Source organism: Callorhinus ursinus, unplaced genomic scaffold (assembly GCF_003265705.2).
Source record: "Callorhinus ursinus isolate GAN/ISIS: 27379988/994484 unplaced genomic scaffold, GSC_fseal_2.0 scaffold46, whole genome shotgun sequence".
NCBI classification, from domain to species: Eukaryota; Metazoa; Chordata; class Mammalia; order Carnivora; family Otariidae; genus Callorhinus; species Callorhinus ursinus.
In genome coordinates this window covers 965,664-988,003 of record NW_027397108.1, presented here as the reverse complement: position 1 = coordinate 988,003, position 22,340 = coordinate 965,664, and the positions used below count along the sequence as shown (strand labels likewise).

Here is a 22,340-nt window from a genome sequence, read left to right as displayed (position 1 = left end):
CTTAGCTATTTTTATACTGTGACAAATAAATATTTTGCAAGGTGGATGTTCTAAGTAGAGAATGTAATTATAAATATGAAGCATTTGAGATCTGTTTTGCTAATTATCCATTGTGTAGCATGGGTTTTGCTAATCTCTATGATCCAAAGACAAATAAGACTGACTTTCCAGGTTCTGTGTTCCAGAATTGCAGTTTGGGGTGGGATATTTTTTTAAAGGATGATTTTATCCAAATGGATCATTGCAAAGGAGGAGCTAACACATAATAGGAGCAGCTAAGCTAAACGGTTGAAGCCAAGAGAGTAAGTGGGCAGACAGTGAGAAGTAAGCTGCCCATGACTCATCTCTGGGATTTAACAGCTGGACAGAGCCTGAGCCCACACTTGAGTTCTGGAGTCGGGCAGACATGGCTGCGAACCCAGCTCAGTCACTTCCCATCAGTACGGCTTGAGCAAGCCCTCCTCCCTGAGCTTTTAGCTGCCTCATTTGCAAAGTCGGAGAATGGAGTAGTTATCGTATAATATTTACCCAGACTTTTAAAAAATTATAAACTCTTAATATAATGCTAGACATATAATAAGCACTCAATAAAACGTTGCTATTTCTAGCATTAAAAAATTAATACTATTGGGGGATGCCTGGGTGGTTCAGTCAGTTAGGTGGCTGCCTTCGGATCAGGTCATGATTCCAGGGTCCTGGGATCGAGTCCCACATCAGGCTCCTTGTTCATTGGGTAGCCTGCTTCTCCCTCTGCCTGCCGCTCCCCCCACTTGTGCTTGCGCTCTCTCTGACAAATAAATAAAATCTTTAAAAAATTAACATTATTAATATTAGTATTATTGCTCTTATTATTATTACTCTTGATATTCATACTGTGATCACTATTCTGTAGGCCCTGGCAGGAACAAAAGGCTGGTCAGTTACCTTTATTGGTGGTTGGGCCGGGAGGGTGGGGGCGGATGGTGCCGGGAACATCACCAACCAGTGCAAGGAGACCTGCAGTCTGTACACCACAGTTTGTCTGTCTGACACAGTTTAGACAATGTCAACAAGTTGCCTGCCCCCTGCATGACATGCTTTCCCTTCCTGCAAATAGAGTGAACCAGAGCCTAACTTGACTTACATCAGAAAGTGATAAAATATGTGTGAAAAAAAGCTTTTGTGGCTAAAAAATAAAGGTTCACTAGAGGAAGAGTGATATAGAGGAACTGAACAGTCCCAGACTCTTTTCTAGATTCTTCTGCGTGCTAGGCGTCAGATGCTGGGCAAATTACGGAATCTCTCCAAACCTCAGACTGCTTATCTGGTAATTGTAGATCATATTAACTAACTCATTGTCCTATAATAAAAGAGCATCTAACAGGATGGTGTGGCTTGAGGTAGGCTATCAATAACTCTTAGGCCCCTGCCCCACAAAAAGATATAATAAAATGCTTCATTAAGAGGAGACTAAGTGAAATCTGTGGCTTCTCACATTTTTTATGTGAAAGTATTTCAAACACATTTTATATTTTGGCAGAGGTCTTTACTTTTTCTATGAATTTATGCTGAAGGCACAGCACGTTTATAAGTGAGTTATGTGGCATATTATTTTTAGGCTGGAGAGACATTCTTTCGTGTCCTGACGTTTGACTGGTTACACTAAATGGAACACTGTATCTTTTATTAAATTCAGGGTGCCTAAGTGAAACATCATCAAATATAGTCCATGGGGGGAAAACTCTAATATTTGAAAAGTCAGGGTCTAGTTAATAATAGTAGATTTGGGTAAATGGATTCACATACGTCTATAAACAGGTATCTGTATCTATTTATCTCTTTAAGGATCAATCTATCTATAAAATGCTTCCATTTCTGATTTAAAATATAGAGCCAAATGCTAAAGTCAATATTACCATGTATGGGCACAAAAAAAGCTTTCCACAAGAATCATTCCTGTTTTTATATCTCTTTACATAGCTGTAAAGTCAATTTCAGCATGCAGGTTGGCTTTCAAAACATCTCCTTTGAAATCTATGTCAGTGTGTTGGATAAACAAACACTTACTGTAGGCACATCCGAACACCTCGATCCGCATTCCAATTCTGCCCCTGGGGTTCCACTCTAAAGGAATGAAGCGCAGAAATTGGGCTTTGATAGAAGGCTGGAGTCTATAGTACACAACACTGTCTGCATTTGCATTTCCTGAAAAGCCCTAAAAGAAAAGGGAAAGAAGGAAATCAATGCATGTGGAGAATATCTGTTTCACCCTGTGACCTAGGACATCAATGAACAATGTCTGACTTGCTTTTTTACTGTAAAAATGGCTACCTTCTTCAAGAAAATCATATTACCAGTTACACAGTAATGTCCCTCCACCCACAGAAGGTACCATTGCCCAGGCTTTTCTTATATATTGAGAGTAGTTGAAATTCCACCTTCCCCATTAAGCCAGCTTTCAACCATGATACCCTCAATAAAATTTCTATAAAGCTCAGATTAGACTTAAAAGGTATTAACATTGTGAACAGCACCAAAAAAATTTGAGAAAATCTTCCAGTATTCAAAAAGTACGATCTGATTCAGCAAAGAAGTTGCCTGCATCACTGATGAATGATAAAACTTAGGACATGTTTCTGTTGTTTCATTTTCTCCTCTTATTAACATAAACAAAAGTATCTCCCAACACTTCATTCAGAACACTGTGATAACAGGCTGTTCAACTTCACGGCCCTGCCAGATACGCACATTAAGAATTGCTACATGTCAAAGTTATTTAATAAAACAAAAATAAAACAAAAGCACCCGTATTAAAAAAATTGTTAAGAGAAATTGGAAGCAATAATAATTTGGAAAGACCTATAATTAGACTTACAGACTCTAGAATTTGAAAGCTAGGAAGACCTTGAGAATGATGCTAAGGTAGCACAAAGTGCAGATAAGGAAATTAAAGGTCAGAAAGGTAGAAAATAGGGGCGTCTGGGTGGTTCAGTTGGTTAAACATCTGCCTTCAGCTCAGGTCCTGATCCCAGGACCCTGGGATCAAGCCCCGTGGGCTCCCTACTCAGCTGGAAGCCTGCTTCTCCCTCTCAAATAAATAAATTAAATCTTTAAAAAAAAAAAGGTAGAAAATAACCTCCTGGTGTTTGTAAAACTGTTGTAAGGTGAGACCAAGAGCTACCTTCCTTCCGCCATATCAGGGAGCATCTGCCTAACCCGTAGTTCACCTGCAAAACTCACATACTACAGCCCCTAATATCGGGGCAGCTTTTATTTTCACCTTCATGACAAATGGTAAGGCTTTATGTGTGAAAATGTCAGACGGAAGTTGTTCGCAATAATTTATATTTTTTATTTCTTCTTCTCCTTCTCTGCCACCCATCCTCCCTTTCTCCTTCTCCTCTTCCCCCTTGTGGTTTTTTCCCCCTTCTGTAACAATCAGCATATGCCGGAACAAAATTAGCGATCTATCCAGGCTCTTGGTAGGTCGGCTGACCATGACTGGGTCAGCCTCATGTAAGTTGCACAAGACAAAGGCGAATACATTAGGAATACCAACACACAGGGAATCGGCTCATTTGCCTACCTTTCCTTCCCTTCTAGTTCACAAATACCCCTTTACCAGCATTTACCAAAACATTTTTTTAAAAAAATGTTTGGTGTTTCATAGTCAAATTAATTTGATTTGACTCTCCTTATCAATCGATTCTCTACCTCCTGCCACCACCTCACCAATACTCCGTACACCCAGCTCTCCGGCTCACGCACCACAAGCCTTCTGTGATGGCACCTCCAGATCATATCCCAAATCCGGACATCTGTCTTCGTCTCATCTATGACCACCCAGCCCCACAAAGCATTACTTCACCCGAACTATCTCAGTTACATCCTCTTCACCTTTTTTGGTCTCCTGTTCCCTGTCACCATCCCCATCCACAGCCCTAATCTCTTCCCCTCTGAGCAGTCAGGAATATCTTTAAAGGTAAATCAAACCATGTCACCCCCAACCCCATTGCTTCATTTGCCACTTAGAACAAAATCCAAGCTCCTTATCAAACATACAGTCTTTGACAACACCCTCCATTATGCTTTCACCACACTGTACCCCCTGGAACAACCAAGCTCAGTCCTGCTTAGAGCTTTGCACCAGCTGTCCACACTACTCCAAAAGTTCTCTGCACAACCAGCTCCTCTTGCCATTTCAGGCCTTGGTCAAAATGTTACCACCTAAGTCAAACCCTTTCTAATCACAGTTTCAAAAGCAGTGTACCTGGCATACCCCTGCATCTTACCTTTCTATTTTGTTTTCTTCATATTACTCATTATTTGGGGCCTTCTTTTGTTTGATTATTGTTTGTTTGTTTATCTTATCTCACTAGAAGACTAGCTCCATTAAAGCAAGGACCTTCAGTGGCCTCCATTCACAGTACCTAGAACATGGCTTGGCTCAAAGTGATTCACAGTAAAATATTTGTCGGATGTGTACATTTGGGAAAGATTGGGCTTAAAAACAAAACAAAGTTCAACAGGTTCTCAATTACAGAACCTCTCAGCATGTCAAATGTAAATGTGCAAATGTGCACTGAATCTCCCATGACCTAGAGAGCTATCCAGTATGTTTTCAACTATTAGATCCACATTCCTAGCTACTGGTTCCTACAACATAAATAAAATACTGTATAAACCCACAGATATTTTCACTCTGATAACCAGACCCTTCTAGAAAGCCCCATTCCTCCCACTAGTCAAAATTTTATACTCTGGGCATTGGGGTGTGCGTGTGTGTGTGGGTGTGTGTGTGTTTACAGGCTCTCCAAACCAGGGTAATGTGCATCCAGGGTTGAGGCCCTGGTCCATCAACATTCAATCCTAATCAGGCCCTATTACTTTTCAATTCTATTTTCCTGGGTGCCACTGGCAGGCTAATACAATTTTGATTTTTTTCAGTGAACAGCTGGGTGATGAATCAGATAACCCTCCAAAAGAACTCACATTTTTCCAACGTTAATGTACGGTCACAGATTTAGATAGATGCCACTATGATGATCTTAACATCTTAAGGGATTAGGAGAAAAGATGCACAGTGGCAGTGGCAACAAACAGGTAAGTAGAATGGGGAGGTCTACGAATGGTAATCTTTCACATTTTACCCGACTGATTTATGAGTTATTTAGATTTTAAGAACATAAAGAAGAAATATAAGGTGCTTACCTTGTATATGTAATAAAAATATCTTGGCACATTCAAAATTTTAAGCAGCTTTTTCTTACAAAGGGCAAGGGAAATTGTGAGGTGGAGGGTATGGGATTTTTAGCACATCCCCATCATATCTGGATTTTTAAAAATGAACATGTATTAATTTTACAATAATTACTAAAATGAAGTAAGACATAGACATAGAAGTGTGTGTATATAGTGACAGAGTAGGCAGAACATTATTTCATAATGCTCTGAGTACCTTAAATAACTTTCTAGTATCAACGTCATTGGGAGAATATGCACCATTAATTAACTATGATTTAACTGAATAGTAACATTTGTCTCGTCTTGCTCCCCATGTTGAAATTTTTTCAATACATAGGATAACAACAAAGATTTTGCCGTGGAATTCTGTATTTAATGGGTATTTTTTCAGAATGTTAGTGAATGAGGCATGGGGTTGATGTTACATTACCTCATAAATTAAAAGTTCTAGGCATACTACCAGGTTTCAAACGTATTTCCTTTGCCTAAGAGGTATTTCTCAATTTGCTATGAAGATTTTTGTCACACCATCACAATTCATAAAGGAACACACGGATTGAGGGGATTCTGGTGGCTCAGTTGATTAAGGGTCCAACTCTTGATTCTGGTTCAGTTCCTGATCTCAGGGTTGTGGGATCAAGCCCTGTGTCAGGCTCCACACTCTGTGTGGAATCTGCTTGGGACTCTCTCTCTCCCTCTCCTTTTGCCCTTCTCCCTGCTCATGCTTTCTAAATCAATCAATCAATCAATCAATCAATCTTTAAAAAAATAAAATAAAAATTTAAAAAAAGAACACATGGATTTAAATTGCTCTTTTATTTTTTTTTAAAGATTTTATTTATTTATTTGAGAGAGAGAGTATGAGAGAGAGCATGAGAGGGAAGAGGGTCAGAGGGAGAAGCAGACTCCCTGCTGAGCAGGGAGCCTGATGCAGGACTGGATCCCGGGACTCCAGGATCATGACCTGAGCCGAAGGCAGTTGCTTAACCAACTGAGCCACCCAGGCGCCCTTAAATTGCTCTTTTAAAAACATATTTTTACTATGTGGATGTTTGTCTTCCCTTTTATTATAGATTCTGAATTTTGGTGTCTGTCAGAATTACATGAGGAGTTGTTTAAAAATGCAATTTCTAGATCCTGCACCTCATGCACTAAATCTGTGAGTGGGGCCCTGGAATCTGCATTTCTAGTGCATACCAAGCCCATTTGTGCTGTTGGTCTTCAGCTGGCTTTGAAAATCTTTCTGGCTTGTGGATAAACCATGCTCTTTTCCCCTCCCTACATTACTGCAAAACTTTTCAGAGAAGGAAAAGATTTGTGGAGAAGGGTTCACCAGGGCTAACTTCCAAAGAGAGAAATAAGTAGCAAATGTGTTCTGTGTTATCAATCTAAAGATCTTCAGTGTGCAACTCTGTGTCTCAGCATCAGGTGCAGAAGAAATATATTATGTAGTTGTAATACTTCCATCAACCCTATAAAGTAGTCATTTTTGTACCCACTTTAAAGCTGAGGATAATGAAAATTATAGAGATTGTGTGCCTAAAGCCACACAGCTAGGAAGTGGCAGAGTAAAGATTTAATCCCAGGATTTTCTGACTCCACAGCACATAATTTAGCTAAGCTATCAGTAGGCCTCACTCTAACAGAACATGAAAGCAAACAACCCACCCTAGAGGAAGCTTGATATTTTGTTGGAGGCCTCCCCACCGCCTCCCCCACCCGCTGGCTTTTTCTCATAATTTACATTTAAAATCTTTGACACACTGAGAGTAATGCAACTTAGATGATTGCTGAACATAGCTCTACCAGTTAACATTTACAGCTAAAAGGACTATTCTATAAACTTTACATTTTCTCAAAATTATTGGAGTAGAATAAAAATAAAAGACAAATGTTTGATAATCAGTAGGACTCTTGCATAAAATGATAACCTCCTAATAGATACAGAATGTAAAAGAATATGCCATATTTCATCAAATATATAAAATATCTACAAATAGAAGTAAGGTGATGTGTCTTACGTGATAAAAATCAAAAGGTCTTAATTATATTTTTCTTTTCTTTGAGGCTTGATGATTTTCAAACTCAATGAGGTATTCGTAGATGGTTTAGAAATGTATTCTAACCAAAATAATTTATGGAGTTAATGAATTAAAGTTTTTCACAAGATTTTAAGTATTTCCATAATGATTCTAAAGTTTATGAGGAGGTGTAATAGCATTAATCTATTTTATCAATATTAATTGAGCAACTCGTCTATGAAAGTCAAGATGCATAAAGGGAAATGCCCATATGGCAGTCCATAAGGGGACCCAGAACACTGCTGTAAGAAATCAGAAGCACGGGACCACTTACACGTAGTTATACAGCAGGCTACGTAATTACATAAAAATTGGTTTTGCTCTCACCAAAATAAACAGCAATACTAATATAAATTCAACATGACAAGCAGGCACAAATGCAAACCCCCTGACCTCTCCTGTTGTGAAAATTCATGTGACTTACATATGACCTATTTCCAAGTACAACTCGTTTTGACACAGTCAGCTGACATGCAGACACTAAATGCATCATAAAAACATGCTGTCTAATGGAAGTCAGCCCTTTGTTTTATGATGTTGGTTATAAATATTTACCAAGTGTGCCAGTATGCCTCCCAAGAGGTTGTCTTGTCTAAAAACCAAAAAATGCAAAAGAAAAGCGAAGAAAAAATGAATACTCCTGAAAAGCGGGTAACTTGCTAACATAAACCCAGATAAGAATAACTTTTAAACATATGTTGAACAAGACTGTTGTAACTATATGTATAAATGCTGATTCTCTCTTGAGTGTGAATGTCATTCATTTATTGTAATAGAGAAATAGCAATGAGAGTACAGAAAGCAGATTAGAAAATTAAATTTTGTTCCGTGTATATAATACATCTCAAATTTCAAAATAAAATAGAATTTTATTAATATAAAATCAGTTTCTACCACCCCTCTCTGAAAATATTCACTATCTTTAAAATCTTTATTTGAAGAGATACCAAATTATTGGCAATATTCCAATAAGGTCCCATGCCTTGGCCACTTTATTAGAATCTGTGGAGATACCAAATTGTAAAATACACTGTTTCAGCCCTTTTAGCATAAAAAGGTTTCAATTCTCAAGATGGCAAGATCAAATGGCAAGAGTGAAAAAGCATGTGAAAGATACAACCTTGGCTATATTTCATAACTATTGTTCAGAGATAGCAATAAATTGTTTTATGGAAGATACGTGGACAGGTCATTATGCTTAAATTTATATTAGGGTAATATATGTCCAGTTTTGTGGAAGACTAAGATTTTATTGAGATGAAAAATAACTTCTAGCTTAAAAAAATAATCATATTATGGTTGGTAGACTAGGAAATTCTGAACAATCCTCCTGCTAGAAAAGCTGTACAAAATGAAAAACAGGGAATGAAGTGCTAAAAGACAATAAAACATTAAATGTCCAAGATGTGGGAGAAGAAGAAAACCTAAGGAAGTGAGCCCTACTTTTGAGACCCTTTACCCTTTCTAAGATTCCTGAAGAGAACCTGAGATATGAAACACCTGAGGAGATCTTTTTACAACTTCACAGGGTTAAAGACAAAATTTTAGTTCTAGGTCCCCCAAGGATGAGAATATCCTATAAGCTTCCTACAGCTTAGGATACAGGGTAAGTCAGAGACAGACAACTCCTTACAGGGACTAAAATTCAGCCTCCTAAAATTCAGCCTCCTATCTTAATAAGATTAAGATGGTCAGAGATGTCAAGTGCTCATTTCTACCTGCAGAAACAAATATAGTTACACTCCGTAGAAAGATATCCTTCTAGGTTGCAAATTGTTCATTCTTCAAATATGATGTCCTATACACAGTAGAAAGTAATAAAGCAGCAGCAAAATCTGTTCTTAAATGGAAATTTGGAGAGATGGGACACAGAGGCGGTGAAGTCAGTTAAGCATCTGACTTTTGGTCTCAACTCGGGTCATGATCTCAGTGTTGTGATCGAGCCCCGTGTCAGGCTCCACGCTCAGCATGGAGTCTGCTTGAAATTCTCACTCCCCTCTCCCTCTACCCCTTCCACTCATGCTCTCTCACTCTCTTTCTCTCAGATAAATCAATAAATCTTTTTTTGAAAAAAAGGGAAACTCAGTGTCTTGGATATACAGACACATACATTAGTAAATAGAAAAGCATCAGCTCTATATTTAAAGCACTTGGACATCATTCTTGTTCTCTAAACAATAAGAAAGCTGGACAAACTTAAAATCAATGACCCTTCTTAGACCTATCTGAACACTGAGGTTACATGCACTATGGGCTGGATTGTGTCCCTCTAAAATTCGTGTAGAGGCCCTAATCCCAACATGATGGTGTTTGAAAGTGAGACCTTTGGGAAGTAATTAGGTTTAGATGAAGTCATGAGGGTGGGACTCCCATGATGGGATTAGTGTCATAATGATGAGATGAGAGACCAGAGCCAGATGAGGACACGGTGAGAAGGCTAATATCTACAAGCCAGGAAGTGGGTTCCCACCAGGAACTCAATCAGCCAGCAACTTGATCTTGGACTTTCCAAATTCCACAACCGTGAAAAATAAATGTCTGTTGTTTAAGCTACCCAGTCTACAGCATTTTGTGACAGCAGCCTAAGCTGAATGAAACACATGGCAAACTACCACCCTGAAATCTGGAGAAACAAGACCATCCAAAGAGTCAGAGCTGAGATCTGTCTACCTAGAGCAGAAGCCACTAGTGCCATAAACTGATAGGGCTGCTTATGAGGTAATACTGATAAATCGACAGAGGCTAAGGGTGGACTGGCATGAGAGAGAAACTCCTGATGACCACAGTCTTAGAGGACCCCCACATTTCTGTGAACTTGACTTCCAGGAACCTTTCCATGCTCTCTGTGAAGATCAGAAAAGGATTCCCTCCCAGCTCCGGCAGGGAGAGGAGAAGGTAATCATTGCAAAATATGCCCAGAGTGTTCTGTACACCAAAGGCCTACTGTCCAGGGGAAAAGACTGCCAGAGCCGCATCCCAATTAGCAAAGAACATTCCTCCCACTCTGGTTTCTCTACTCTCCATGTCCCACCTAAGGGAACAAATAGTCCTCAGGAGTCAATAGCCAGAGATGCCTGCGTGGCTCAGTCATTAAGCATCTGCCTTCAGCTCAGGCCACAATCCCGGGGTCCTGGGATTGAGCCCTGTATCAGGCTCCCTGCTCAGCAGGAAGCCTGCTTCTCCCTCTCCCACTCCCCCTGCTTGTGTTCCCTCTCTTGCTATGTCTCTCTCTGTCATTAAAATAAATAAAATCTAAAAAAAAAAAGAAAGGAGTCAGTAGGCAGGAAAAGAAGTAAGGGGCAGAGGGAAACAAGCCACAACACTAGAGAAACACTAGTGAAGGTCACAGTCCCAAGACAGAGGCCCACTAAGAACACTGACATTTAGTTGGAATATTATAGAATGCTCTCTTATCCTCATATCATATCATCATACCAACAGAACTCTTAGTATAATAATACTGGATACTAGCTGAAAGAACTACAAACACAGACTACCTTGGAAGAAGACCCCAAAGTCAAGAGAAGAGGAAAAAACAAGAGTCCTAGATAAATTTGAAGCTTCTGGCACCTACAACACCTACAGCAAACAGTGACTACAGCCCAATTCCTCGTCAGATTAATATAAATCCTCACACAAAAAAACGTACTCACTTCAGTTCCCATTACTAGATACAACATGTCCAGATTTCAGCGAGAAATTGCAAGGCATGCCAAAAGGCAAGAAAAAACACATTCTGCAGAGACAAAACAATCATCAGAGCCAGTCTTACATATGTCTCAGATGTTGGAATTATCAGACTAGGAATTAAAACCAACCGTGATTAATACGCTAAGGGTTCTAACCGGACAAGTGGACAGCATGCGAGAAAGACGGGTAAGATACACAGAGAGATGAAAACTCTAGGAAGAAAACAAAGGGAAATATCAGAAATCAAAACACTGTGACAGAAATGCAGGATGTCTTTGATGGGCACATCGATAAACTCAATACAACTAAGGAAAGAATCAGTGAGCTTGAAGATCAGAAAACGCAAACTTCCTAAACTATAATGCAAAACGAAAAATGCAGAAGATAATATCCAAGAACTGGGGATAACTGCAAAAGTTGAAACATGTGCATAAGTGGAATACCAGAAGGTAAAGAAAAAGAGAATGAAATGGAAGAAATATTTGAATAATGGCCAACAGACTTTCCAAAATTATTGACAGACACCAAAGTAGACCCAGGAATTTTAAAGAATAACAAGCAGGTTAGAAATCAGAACAAACTCTATACTGAGTCATAACATAATGAAACTGCAGAAAACCAAAGACAAGGAGAACATTGTGGAAGAAGCTGAGAAAAACAAATACCTTACCAGAAAGGAATGAGGATAAGAAGTATATTGGACTTCTATCAGAAAACACGTAAGTAGGAAGAGAGTGGAGCAAAATATTTAAAGTGTTGAGAGAAGTAAAAATAAACTTAGAATTCTACACCTGGAGAAATTATCACTCAAAAGTGAAGGAAAAAATAAAAACTTTCTCAGACAAAAACCAACAGAAGTCATTGCTACCAGACCTGCTTTGCAAAAGCATTTAAAGGAAATTCTTTAGACAAAAGTTTAATGATAATCAGTCAGAAACTTTCAAAGAAAAGAAGAGCATTTGAGAAGGAATAAAAGAAGTTATAAGAAAATAATTTTTCTTATTCTTAGTTATAAGATGACTGTTTAAAGAAATAATACTAAAAATGTATTGGGTGATTATAGCTTATGGATAAATTAAATTAATGGCAGCAATGTTGCAAGGGATGAGAGGGAGGGACTGGGAATACTCTAAGGTACCTGCGCTACTTAGTAAGTAGCATAACGTTATTTGAAGATGGTCTTTGATAGGTAAGGGCAGTCACTAGAATTTTTTTAAGTATATCAATATGGAAAGAGATAAAATTGAATAATGCAAGATGCTCAAATTCAGATAACACATTAAAAGGGGGGCAGCAAGAAACAAAAGACAAATGCAACAAACAGAAAATGGTTACAAACATGGCAGATATTAATCCAAACATATCAACAATCACTTTAAAAGTGAATGGTCTAAATACTACATTAAAAGACAGATTGTCAGGGTATAAAGAATGAGACCCAACCATATGTTATCCACAAGAAATCCACTTTCAATATAAAAGACTAAAATAGATTAAAAGTAAAAGTAAAAAAGATATACTATGCTAATGTCAAAAATCCAAAACCAGCAAAATTAAAATCAGCAGATCAATAAAATAGTAATTAGCAAGAGTTGATTGTGCATATAAGAATAGTTCAAGAATTGGGAGCTTTCAAACCAAAATTGCTCTGAAGGTTAGAGGTGTGTGTGACATTACAGAATGGCTTATAAAGTGAAAATGAGGAAGCTGTTTAACCTTTGTAGTGACTGGTTATTACAATGGAGGTTTCCAGATGGCAGGGGATTGATTAAAAATGGTTATCTTAACCATTTTTTGGAAGATGACTTAAGTTTCACTTACGTTCATGAAATAAACTAGATTTAGTTTTGCTTATGGGGCTTAAATGGTTTTGTATGCTCAGGGAATTTTCAAGTTTGGTTTTCATTTTGTATTTTAGCCTAACACTAACACTGATCTAAAAAAAGCTGGAGTGGCCATATTAATTTCAAAGAAAGCAGGCTTCAGAACAAGAAAGATTATCAGAGATAAACAGGAACATTGTATAATGGCAAAGCAATCAATTTTTCAACAGGGTGTAACACTCCTCTATGTGTAACACATAACAACAAAGGGTCAAAATACATGAGGCAAATACTGATAGAACTGCAGGGAGAAATAGACAAATCTATTATTATAGTTGGAGTAGTTGATACATCAAAAAGACAGAAAAAGAGTAAGAATATAGAAGACCTGTATATCAGTATTAGTCAACTGGATCGAATTGACATTTTAGAATATTCCATCCAACAGCAGCAGAAACAGTCCTCTCAAGATCATATGAAACATTCACGAGGACAGACTGCATTATGGGCCCTAAAACACATGCTCACAAATTTTACAGAAACTGTAAACTGTACAAAGTATGCTCTTAGACCACAATAGGATAAAACAAGACATAAGAAACAGAATGATAGCTAGAAAGCCCAAAAATATTCGGAAATAACCCAAGAGCTAAGGCAGATGTCTCAAGTGAAATTTTAAAAAAACTGATGTAAATGAAAATAAAAATATAATTTATCAAAATGTGTGAGATACAGCAGCATTTGTAGCATTAAATGCATACATTAGGGGAAAAAAAAACCCAAAGACCTAAATAAATAATCTCAGTTTCCATCCTATGAAACTAGAGAATATAGAACAATATAAATATAAAATAATCAGAAGAAAAGAAATAATAAAAATTAGAGCACAAATAAGTGAAATTGAAAACAGGAAAACATAAGAAAAAGTTAACGAAATCAAAAGCTCTTTCTTTGAAAAGTTCACTGAAACTGATAAATCCCCACTCATGCTGTCCAAAGAAAAGTAAGAGAGAAGACCCAAATTACCAATGTCACAAGTGGAAGAGAAGTCACTGGTGCTGAGCACATGGACATTAAAAGAAAAAAGACAGAAGACTAATGTGTTAAGGATGGATGTTAAGACATTAGGGAAAAAAATACAGTATATTAAAACCAAGAATGAAATGCAAAGTAAATGATAAAAATAAGGCTTTGAAAGGACACTGAAATTAATGAAACCCTAGCTAAACTGATCAAGGAAAAGAAAAAAGAAGAGACAGAAATAATCAATATCAGGAATTCAAAACAGCATCCTACTATGATCCCATACAAGTTAGAACGATCATAAGAGGTTACTTTGAATAGTTTTTGACAATTAAGTGAGCAAGTTCTAAACAGACAGCAACTTGCCAAAACAGATGAAAAACAGGAAAATCTGAGTTGCCTATCTCTGTTGCCAAAATTAAATCCATAATTTAAAAATGTTTACAGGTGGAAAATTCCAGGCCTTGTGAATTTTCTAAAGATTTAAGGACATTTAAACATTTAAGGACAAAAAACAGTGATCTTATACAAACACCTTCAAAAAGTAGAAAAATAGAATGCTTCCCAACTTGTTTTATGAGGCTAACTTACCCTTGATATCAAAATCTGACAAGGAACTTTCAAGAAGGAAAATAAAAGCCAATCTTATTTGTAAACATAGATCCAACTATCCTTTAAAATAGTTGCAAAATTAAAATAGAATACGGAAATAAAGAAAAAGTTTCATAGATCATAACTTTTTAATCAAGTTTCTTCCAGGAACACAAGGATTGTTTAATATTTAAAAATCTTTCAAGGTAATTAATCAAACTGAAGAAAATATGATCTTCTAAACAGATGTAAAAAAGAGCATTTGATTAAATTCAACATCTAAATGTGATTTAAACTTTTAGCTAAAAAGGGAATTTCTAAATCTATAAAGGACATCTAACAAAAATCTTACAGCAAACAGTCACATGTTATAAGAAATGCTGAGATCTGCTTTGAGTTTGAGAATCAAAGTATGTTCTCTATAGACCCTTTCATTCCACATGAGGTGAATAATTTAATTAGGGTAAGAAAAATACTGAACAGGTAATATGGATTGGAAAGAAAGAAATAAGCCTGCTGTCATTCATAGGTAGCATGACTGTTCATGTAGAAATTACTTTATAGCATGTGGTTAGCAAATTTGCTGAATGAAATTCTATATATGGATATAGATTGAATTTAGACACCTATTAGAATGGCCAAAATCCACAACACTGCCAATACCAAATACTGGTGATGATGTGGAGCAACAAGAACTTTCATACATTGTTAGTGAAAATATAAAGGGACAGGAATCACGAAGATACTCTTGAAGAAAAACAAAGTGGAAGATTTTCTTGCCTGGGTATCAAGTCTCAGAATGTTACAAAAATAATAGAATGTCATATTGGCAGAAGATTACTCAAACAGACCAGTGGAACAGAAAAGAGAATCCAGAAACAGACTCAACATAAATGGAGAATGGGTTTCTGACAATGTTTGCAATGCAAATCAGTTAGAAAAACAACAAACAAACAATAAACCACCTCTTTTAAATGCACGGAGCTGGGTTGATCAAATATCCACACTGGGGGGAAAGAGAAGAAGAGGAAAAAAAAAAAAAAGGAAGGAGGAAAAAAAGGAAAAGGAAGGTTGATCACTCCCTCAAATCATGGGCAGAAAGGCATTCCAGTAAGACTGTAAAGCTAAATGTGAATAGAGCTAGCAGATGTGCTAAAAGATAGCACAACTGGATATCTTCACAACCTGGAGGAGGGCAAAGGTGTCTTAATCATGACGCAAAAGGAAAGGCTGACACATAAGAGGAAAGGTTGACAAATCAGAATATACTAAACTTAAGAACTTCTGTTCATTTACAGATGTTGAAATAGTGAAAAGAGAAGCCACAGAATGGAAGAACCTATTTTTCAGTATATTTGTTTCCAGGATTTATAGAGAACCACGGAGCAATAAGAAAAAACAGGACAAAGAAATATCCAAATGACTAGCAGATCTATGCAATGGAGTCCAGCCTCATTAGTCAAAGGACCCTGTAAATTCAAACCACAGTGTGAGAGATCTGCATTCCAACCAGAATAGCTAAAATTGAGGGAAACATTAAAAATCTAAAATTAAAAGAAAACTGGTAATACCAAGTGTTGTCAAGAATGTGGAAGACATGGAATTTTCATACACTGTGGTGAGAGTATAAATAAATATGATCTCTATAAAAAGTCCTTCACATATTCCACTAAAGTTAAACATATACTTATTTTATTTTATTTATTTATTTATTCATTTATTTATTTTTTAAGATTTTATTTATTTGACACAGAGAGAGACAGCGAGAGCAGGAACACAAGCAGGGGGAGTGGGAGAGAAAGAAGCAGGCTTCCGGGTGAGCAGGGAGCCCGATGCAGGGCTCGATCCCAAGAACCTGGGGAAAAAAATTGGAATTTTTAGAAGTCTGCTCCACTGGGGGACATCGCTCCAATGGCTAAGGTGGGGGGGGGATCCTTTGCTGGGACAGTGTGGTCTCAGGACCCTTGGGGTCACAGAAAGACCGGGGGTGCCTGAGTGCGGCAGAGCTCCCAGGGATCGGAGTGGGGAAGCCAGCTGCAGAGACAGAGCCGAGGCGCGGGCTCTCAGCTCGGTGTTGCCATAAACCGTGATCCGAGGCACAGTCGGGCCACTGCTCCTCCAGCAGGGCCCCAACAAGCGGCAGATCCGGAGAGACTCCCCTTCCTCCCCTGGGAGGAGAGGCATGGGAGTCCACCCCAGGAATCTGCTGGGTTTGGAGATTCCAAACGGGGTCGTGTGCCAGAGATAGAAACGCTTGGTTACAGGCCAGGTGAGTATGTAGTGTGGCCGGAGACCGGGGAGACAGGAGTGATTGACTGCTTTTCTCTGGGGCCTCACTGAGCAGTGGAGCCCCACGTTCTTGGCTCCTCCAGGGCCAGAGATTGCAAAGCCACCATTTTCACTCTTGTCCTCTGAGGCTGTATGGAAAGCTTTCAGGGAACAAAAGCTACCGAAAGCAAACACCAGCAGATTACTTAGCCCAGCTGCTGGCAAGGGCGATGCAATTCCACCTTGGGCAAAGACATTTGAGAATCTCTGCAACAGACCCCTCCCCTGGCAGGACTCCAGCACTAGGGGAATACAGCACATAGAATTCATGGCTTTTTTTCCCATGATGCTTTAGTCTTTCAAAGTTAATTTTTTAAATTTTCTTCATTTTTTCCATTTTCTATTTTTTTTAATTTTTCTTCTTTCCTTTTTCAACCAACTTATCAATTCCCTTTTTAAAGTCTATTTTTAATTTTCATCTTTACATTCATATTTCATCCCTTCATCGTATTTATCGTTATTTTTGTACATATATATAAGTTTTTCTTTCTTAAAATTTTGGGAGGCAGTTTCTTCTAAAAGACCAAAACACACCCAAAATCGTGTGGTTCTGTTCTATTCACCGGCCTGATCATATTCTTTTTTTTTTTTTTTTCCCTATCCATTCCCCCTGGTTTCGGGTCTCTTCTGTTTCTTTAGATTATATTTCTCTGGGGTCATTGTTACCCTTTTAGCATTTTCTTCTCTCATTCATCTATTCTCGGGACAAAATAACAAAACAGAAAAACTCACCTCAAAAAAAAAGAACAAGGGGCAGTACCAACTGCCAAGGACCTGATCAATATGGACATTAGTAAGATGTCAGAACCAGAGTTCAGAATGACGATTATAAAGATACTAGCTAGGCTTGAAAAAAAGGATAGAAAATACTAGATAATCCCTTTCTGGAGAAATAAAAGAACTAAAATCTAACCAAGTCGAAATCAAAAAGGCTATTAATGAAGTACAATAAAAAATGGAGGCTCTAACTGCTAGGATAAATGAGGCAGAAAAGAGAATTACTGATATAGAAGACCAAATGATGGAGAATAAAGAAGCTGAGAAAAAGAGAAATAAACAACTACTGGATCACGAGGGGAGAATTCAAGAGATAAGTGATGCCATATACGAAAAAATATTACAATAATTGGGATCCCAGAAGATAAAGACAGAGAGAGGGGGGCAGAAGGTATATTGGAGCAAATTATAGCAAAGAACCACCCTAATTTGGGGAAGGCATCAAAACCCAGGAGGCACAGAAAATCCTACTCAAAATCAATACAGGTCAACACCCCAAAAATCTAATAGTAAAACTTACGAGTCTCAGAGACAAAGAGAAAATCCTGAGAGCAGCTTGGGACAAGAGATCGGTAACCTACAATGGTAGAAGCATTAGGTTGGCAGCAGACCTATCCATAGGGACCTGGCAGGCCAGAAAGGACTGGCACCATATATTCAGGGTACTAAACGAGAAAAATATGCAGCCAAGAATACTATAGCCAGCTTGGCTGTCACTGAAAATAGGAGAGATAAAAAGCCTCCAGGACAAACAAAAACTAAAAGAATTTGCAAACGCCAAACCAGCCCTATTAGAAATATTGAAAGGCATCCTCTAAGCAAAGAGAAAGCCTAAAAGTAAAATAGACCAGAAAGGAACACAGAAAATATACAGTAATAGTCACCTTACAGGCAATACAATGGCACCAAATTCATATCTTTCAATAGTTACCCTGAATGTAAAAGGGCTAAATGCCCCAATCAAAAGACACAGGGTATCAGATTGCATAAAAAAAAAAACAAGACCCATCAATATGCTGTCTGCAAGAGACTCATTTTAGACCCAAAGACACCTGCAGATTTAAAGTGAGGGCGTGGAAAACCATTTACCATGCTAATGGACATCAAAAGAAAGCTAGGGTGGCAATCCTTACATCAGACAAATTAGATTTTAAACCAGACTATAATCAGAGGTGAGGAAGGACACTATATCCTACTCAACGGGTCTATCCAACAAGAAGATCTAACGATTGTAAATATCTATGCCCCTAACATGGGAGCAGCCAATTATATAAGCCAATTAATAACAAAAGCAAAGAAACACGTTGACAATAATACAATAATAGTAGGGGACTTTAACCACCCTCTCACTGAAATGAACAAATCATCTAAGCAAAAGATCAACAAGGAAATAAAGGCTTTAAATGACACACTGGACGAGATGGACTTCACAGATGTATTCAGAACATTCCATCCCAAAGCAACAGAATACACATTCTTCTCTGGTGCCTATGGAACATTCTCCAGAATAGATCACCTGGGTCACAAATCAGGTCTCAACCAATACCAAAAGACTGGGATCATTCCCTGCATATTTTTGGACATAATGCTTTGAAACCAGAACTCAGTCACAAGAGGAAACTTGGAACAAACTCAAATACATGGAAGCTAAAGAGCATCCTACTAAGGAATGAATGGGTCAACCAGGAAATTAAATAAGAATTTAAAAAATTCATGAAAACCAATGAAAATGAAAACACAACTGTTCAAAATCTTTGGGATGCAGCAAAGGCGGTCCTGAGAGGAAAGTGTATAGCAATACAAGCCTTTCTCAAGAAACAAGAAAGGTCTCAAATACACAACCTAACCCTATACCTAAAGGAGCTGGAGAAACAACAGCAAGTAAAGCCTAAACCCAGCAGGAGAAGAGAAATAATAAAGATCAGAGCAGAAATCAATGAAATAGAAACCAAAAGAATTTCTGTAGAACAGATCAACAAAACTTGAAGCTGGTTCTTTGAAAGAATAAATAAGATTGATAAACCCCTGGCCAGACTTATCAAAAAGAAAAGACAAAGGACCCAAATAAATAAAATCATGAATGAAAGAGGAGAGATCACAACCAACACCAAAGAAATACAAACAATTATAAGAACATATTATGATCAACTATATGTCAGCAAATTAGATAACCTGGAAGAAATGGATGCATTCCTAGAGATGGATAAACTACCAAAACTGAACCAGGAAGAAACAGAAAACCTGAACAGACCCATAACCAGTAAGGAAACAGAGAAGGTAATTAAAAATCTCCCAACAAGAGCCCCAGGCCAGATGACTTCCCAGGGGAATTCTACCAAACATTTAAAGAAGAATTAATACCTATTCTTCTGAAACTGTTCCAAAACATAGAAATGGAAAGAAAAGCTTCCAAAGGCCAGCATTGCCTTGATCCTAAAACCCAGACAAAGACCCCATCAAAAAGGAGAATTACAGACCAATATCCCTGATGAACATGGACGCCAAAATTCTCACCAAAATACTAGCCAATAGGATACAACAGTACATTAAAAGGATTATTCACCACAACCAAGTGGGATTTATTCCTGGGCTGCAAGTTTGGTTAAACATCTGCAAATCAATCAATGTGATACAATACATTAACAAAAGAAAGAACAAGAACCATATGATCCTCTCAATAGATGCAGAAAAAGCATTTGACAAAGTACAGCCTCCTTTCTTGATTAAAACTCTTCACAGTGTCGGGATAGAGGATACTTACCTCAATTTCATAGAAGCCATCTATGAAAAACCCACAGCGAATATCATTCTCAATGGGGAAAAACTGAGAGCTTTTCCCCTAAGGTCAGGAACGCAGCAAGAATGTCCACTATCACCACTGCTATTCAACATAGTACTAGAAGTCCTAGCCTCAGCAATCAGACAACAAAAAGAAATAAAAGGCATCCTAATTGGCAAAGAAGATGTCAAACCCTCACTCTTTGCAGATGATATGATACTTTATGTAGAAAACCCAAAAGACTCCACCCCAAAACTGCTAGAACCCATATAGAGTATTCAGTAAAGTGGCAGGATATAAAGTCATCCACAGAAATCAGTGGCATTCCTATACACCAACAACAAGACAGAAGAAAGAGAAATTAAGGAGTCGATCCCATTTACAATTGCACCCAAAACCGTAAGATACCTAGGAATAAATCTAACCAAAGAGGCAAAGGATCTGTACTCAGAAAACTATAAAATACTCATGAAAGAAATCGAGGAAGACACAAAGAAATGGAAAAATTTCCATGCTCGTGGATTAGAAGAACCAATGTTGTGAAAATGTTTATGCTACCTAGAGCAATCTACACATTTAATGCAATCCCTATCAAAATACCATCAACCTTTTTCAAAGAAATGGAACAAATAATCCTAAAATTTGTATGGAACCAGAAAAGACCACGAATAGCCAGAGGATTGTTGAAAAAGAAAAGCAAAGCTGGTGGCATCACAATTCCTGACTTCAAGCTCTATTACAAAGCTGTCATCATCAAGACAATATGGTACTGGCACAAAAAACAGGCACATAGATCAATGGAACAGAATAGAGAGCCCAGATATGGACCTTCAACTCTATGGTCAACTAATCTTCGACAAAGCAGGAAAGAATGTCCAGTGGAAAAATGACAGTCTCTTCAACAAATGGTGTTGGGAAAATTGGACAGCCACATGTGGAAGAATGAAACTGAACCATTTCCTTACACCACACACACAAATAGACTCAAAATGGATGAAATTCCTAAATGTGAGACAAGAATCCATCAAAATCCTAAAGGAGAACACAGGCAGCAACCTCTTTGACTTCAGCTGCAGCAACTTCTTCCTAGACACATCACCAAAGGCAAGGGAAGCAAGGGTAAAAATGAACTATTGGGAGTTCATCAAGATAAAAAGCTTTCGCACAGCAAAGGAAACAGTCAAGAAAACCAAAAGACAACCGACAGAATGGGAGAAGATATTTGCAAATGACATATCAGATAAAGGGCTAGTACCCAAAATCTACAAAGAACTTAACAAACTCAACACCCAAAGAACAAATAATCCAATCAAGAAATGGGCAGAAGACATGAACAGACATTTCTGCAAAGAAGACATCCAAATGGCCAACAGACACATGAAAAAGTGCTCAACATCGCTTGGCATCAGGGAAACCAAATCAAAACCTCAATGAGATACCACCTCACAGCAGTCAGAATGGCTAAAATTAACAAGAAACAGCAGATGTTGGCGGGGATGTGGAGAAAGGGGAACCCTCCTACACTGCTGGTGGGAATGCAAGCTGGTGCAACCACACTGGAAAACAGTGTGGAAGTTCCTCAAAAAGTTGAAAATAGAGCTACCCTATGACCCAGCAATTGCACTACTGGGTGTCTACCCCAAAGATACAAATGTAGGGGTCCAAAGGGGCATGTGCACCCCAATGTTTATAGCAGCAATGTCACAATAGCCAAACTATGGAAAGAGCCTAGTTGTCATCAACAGATGAATGGACAAAGAAAATGCGGTATATATATCTAATGGAATATTATGCAGCCATCAAGAAATGAAATTTTGCCATTTGCAATGATGTGGATGGAACTAGAGTGTATTATGCTAAGTGAAATAAGTCAATCAGAGAAAGACGAGTATCATATCATCTCACTGATATGAGGAATTTGAGGAACAAAACAGAGGATCGTAGGGGAAGGGAGGGAAAAATGAAACAAGACGAAACCAGAGAAGGAGACAAACCATAAAAGACTCTTAATCTCAGGAAACAAAC

General features: G+C 38.0%; 1 protein-coding gene across 5 annotated transcripts in view; it reads right to left on the bottom strand.

Moving 5' to 3' along the window:
* The window catches only part of CNTNAP4 (contactin associated protein family member 4), a 263,654-nt gene that overhangs the window by 112,927 nt on the left and 128,387 nt on the right, over positions 1 to 22,340 (bottom strand). For all 5 annotated transcript variants that reach the window (XM_073882311.1, XM_025860482.2, XM_073882312.1 and 2 more), the window contains one exon: positions 2,047 to 2,194. In XM_073882311.1, coding sequence (XP_073738412.1) covers positions 2,047 to 2,194 — 148 coding nt within the window. The remainder of the gene's footprint in view (positions 1 to 2,046; positions 2,195 to 22,340) is intronic.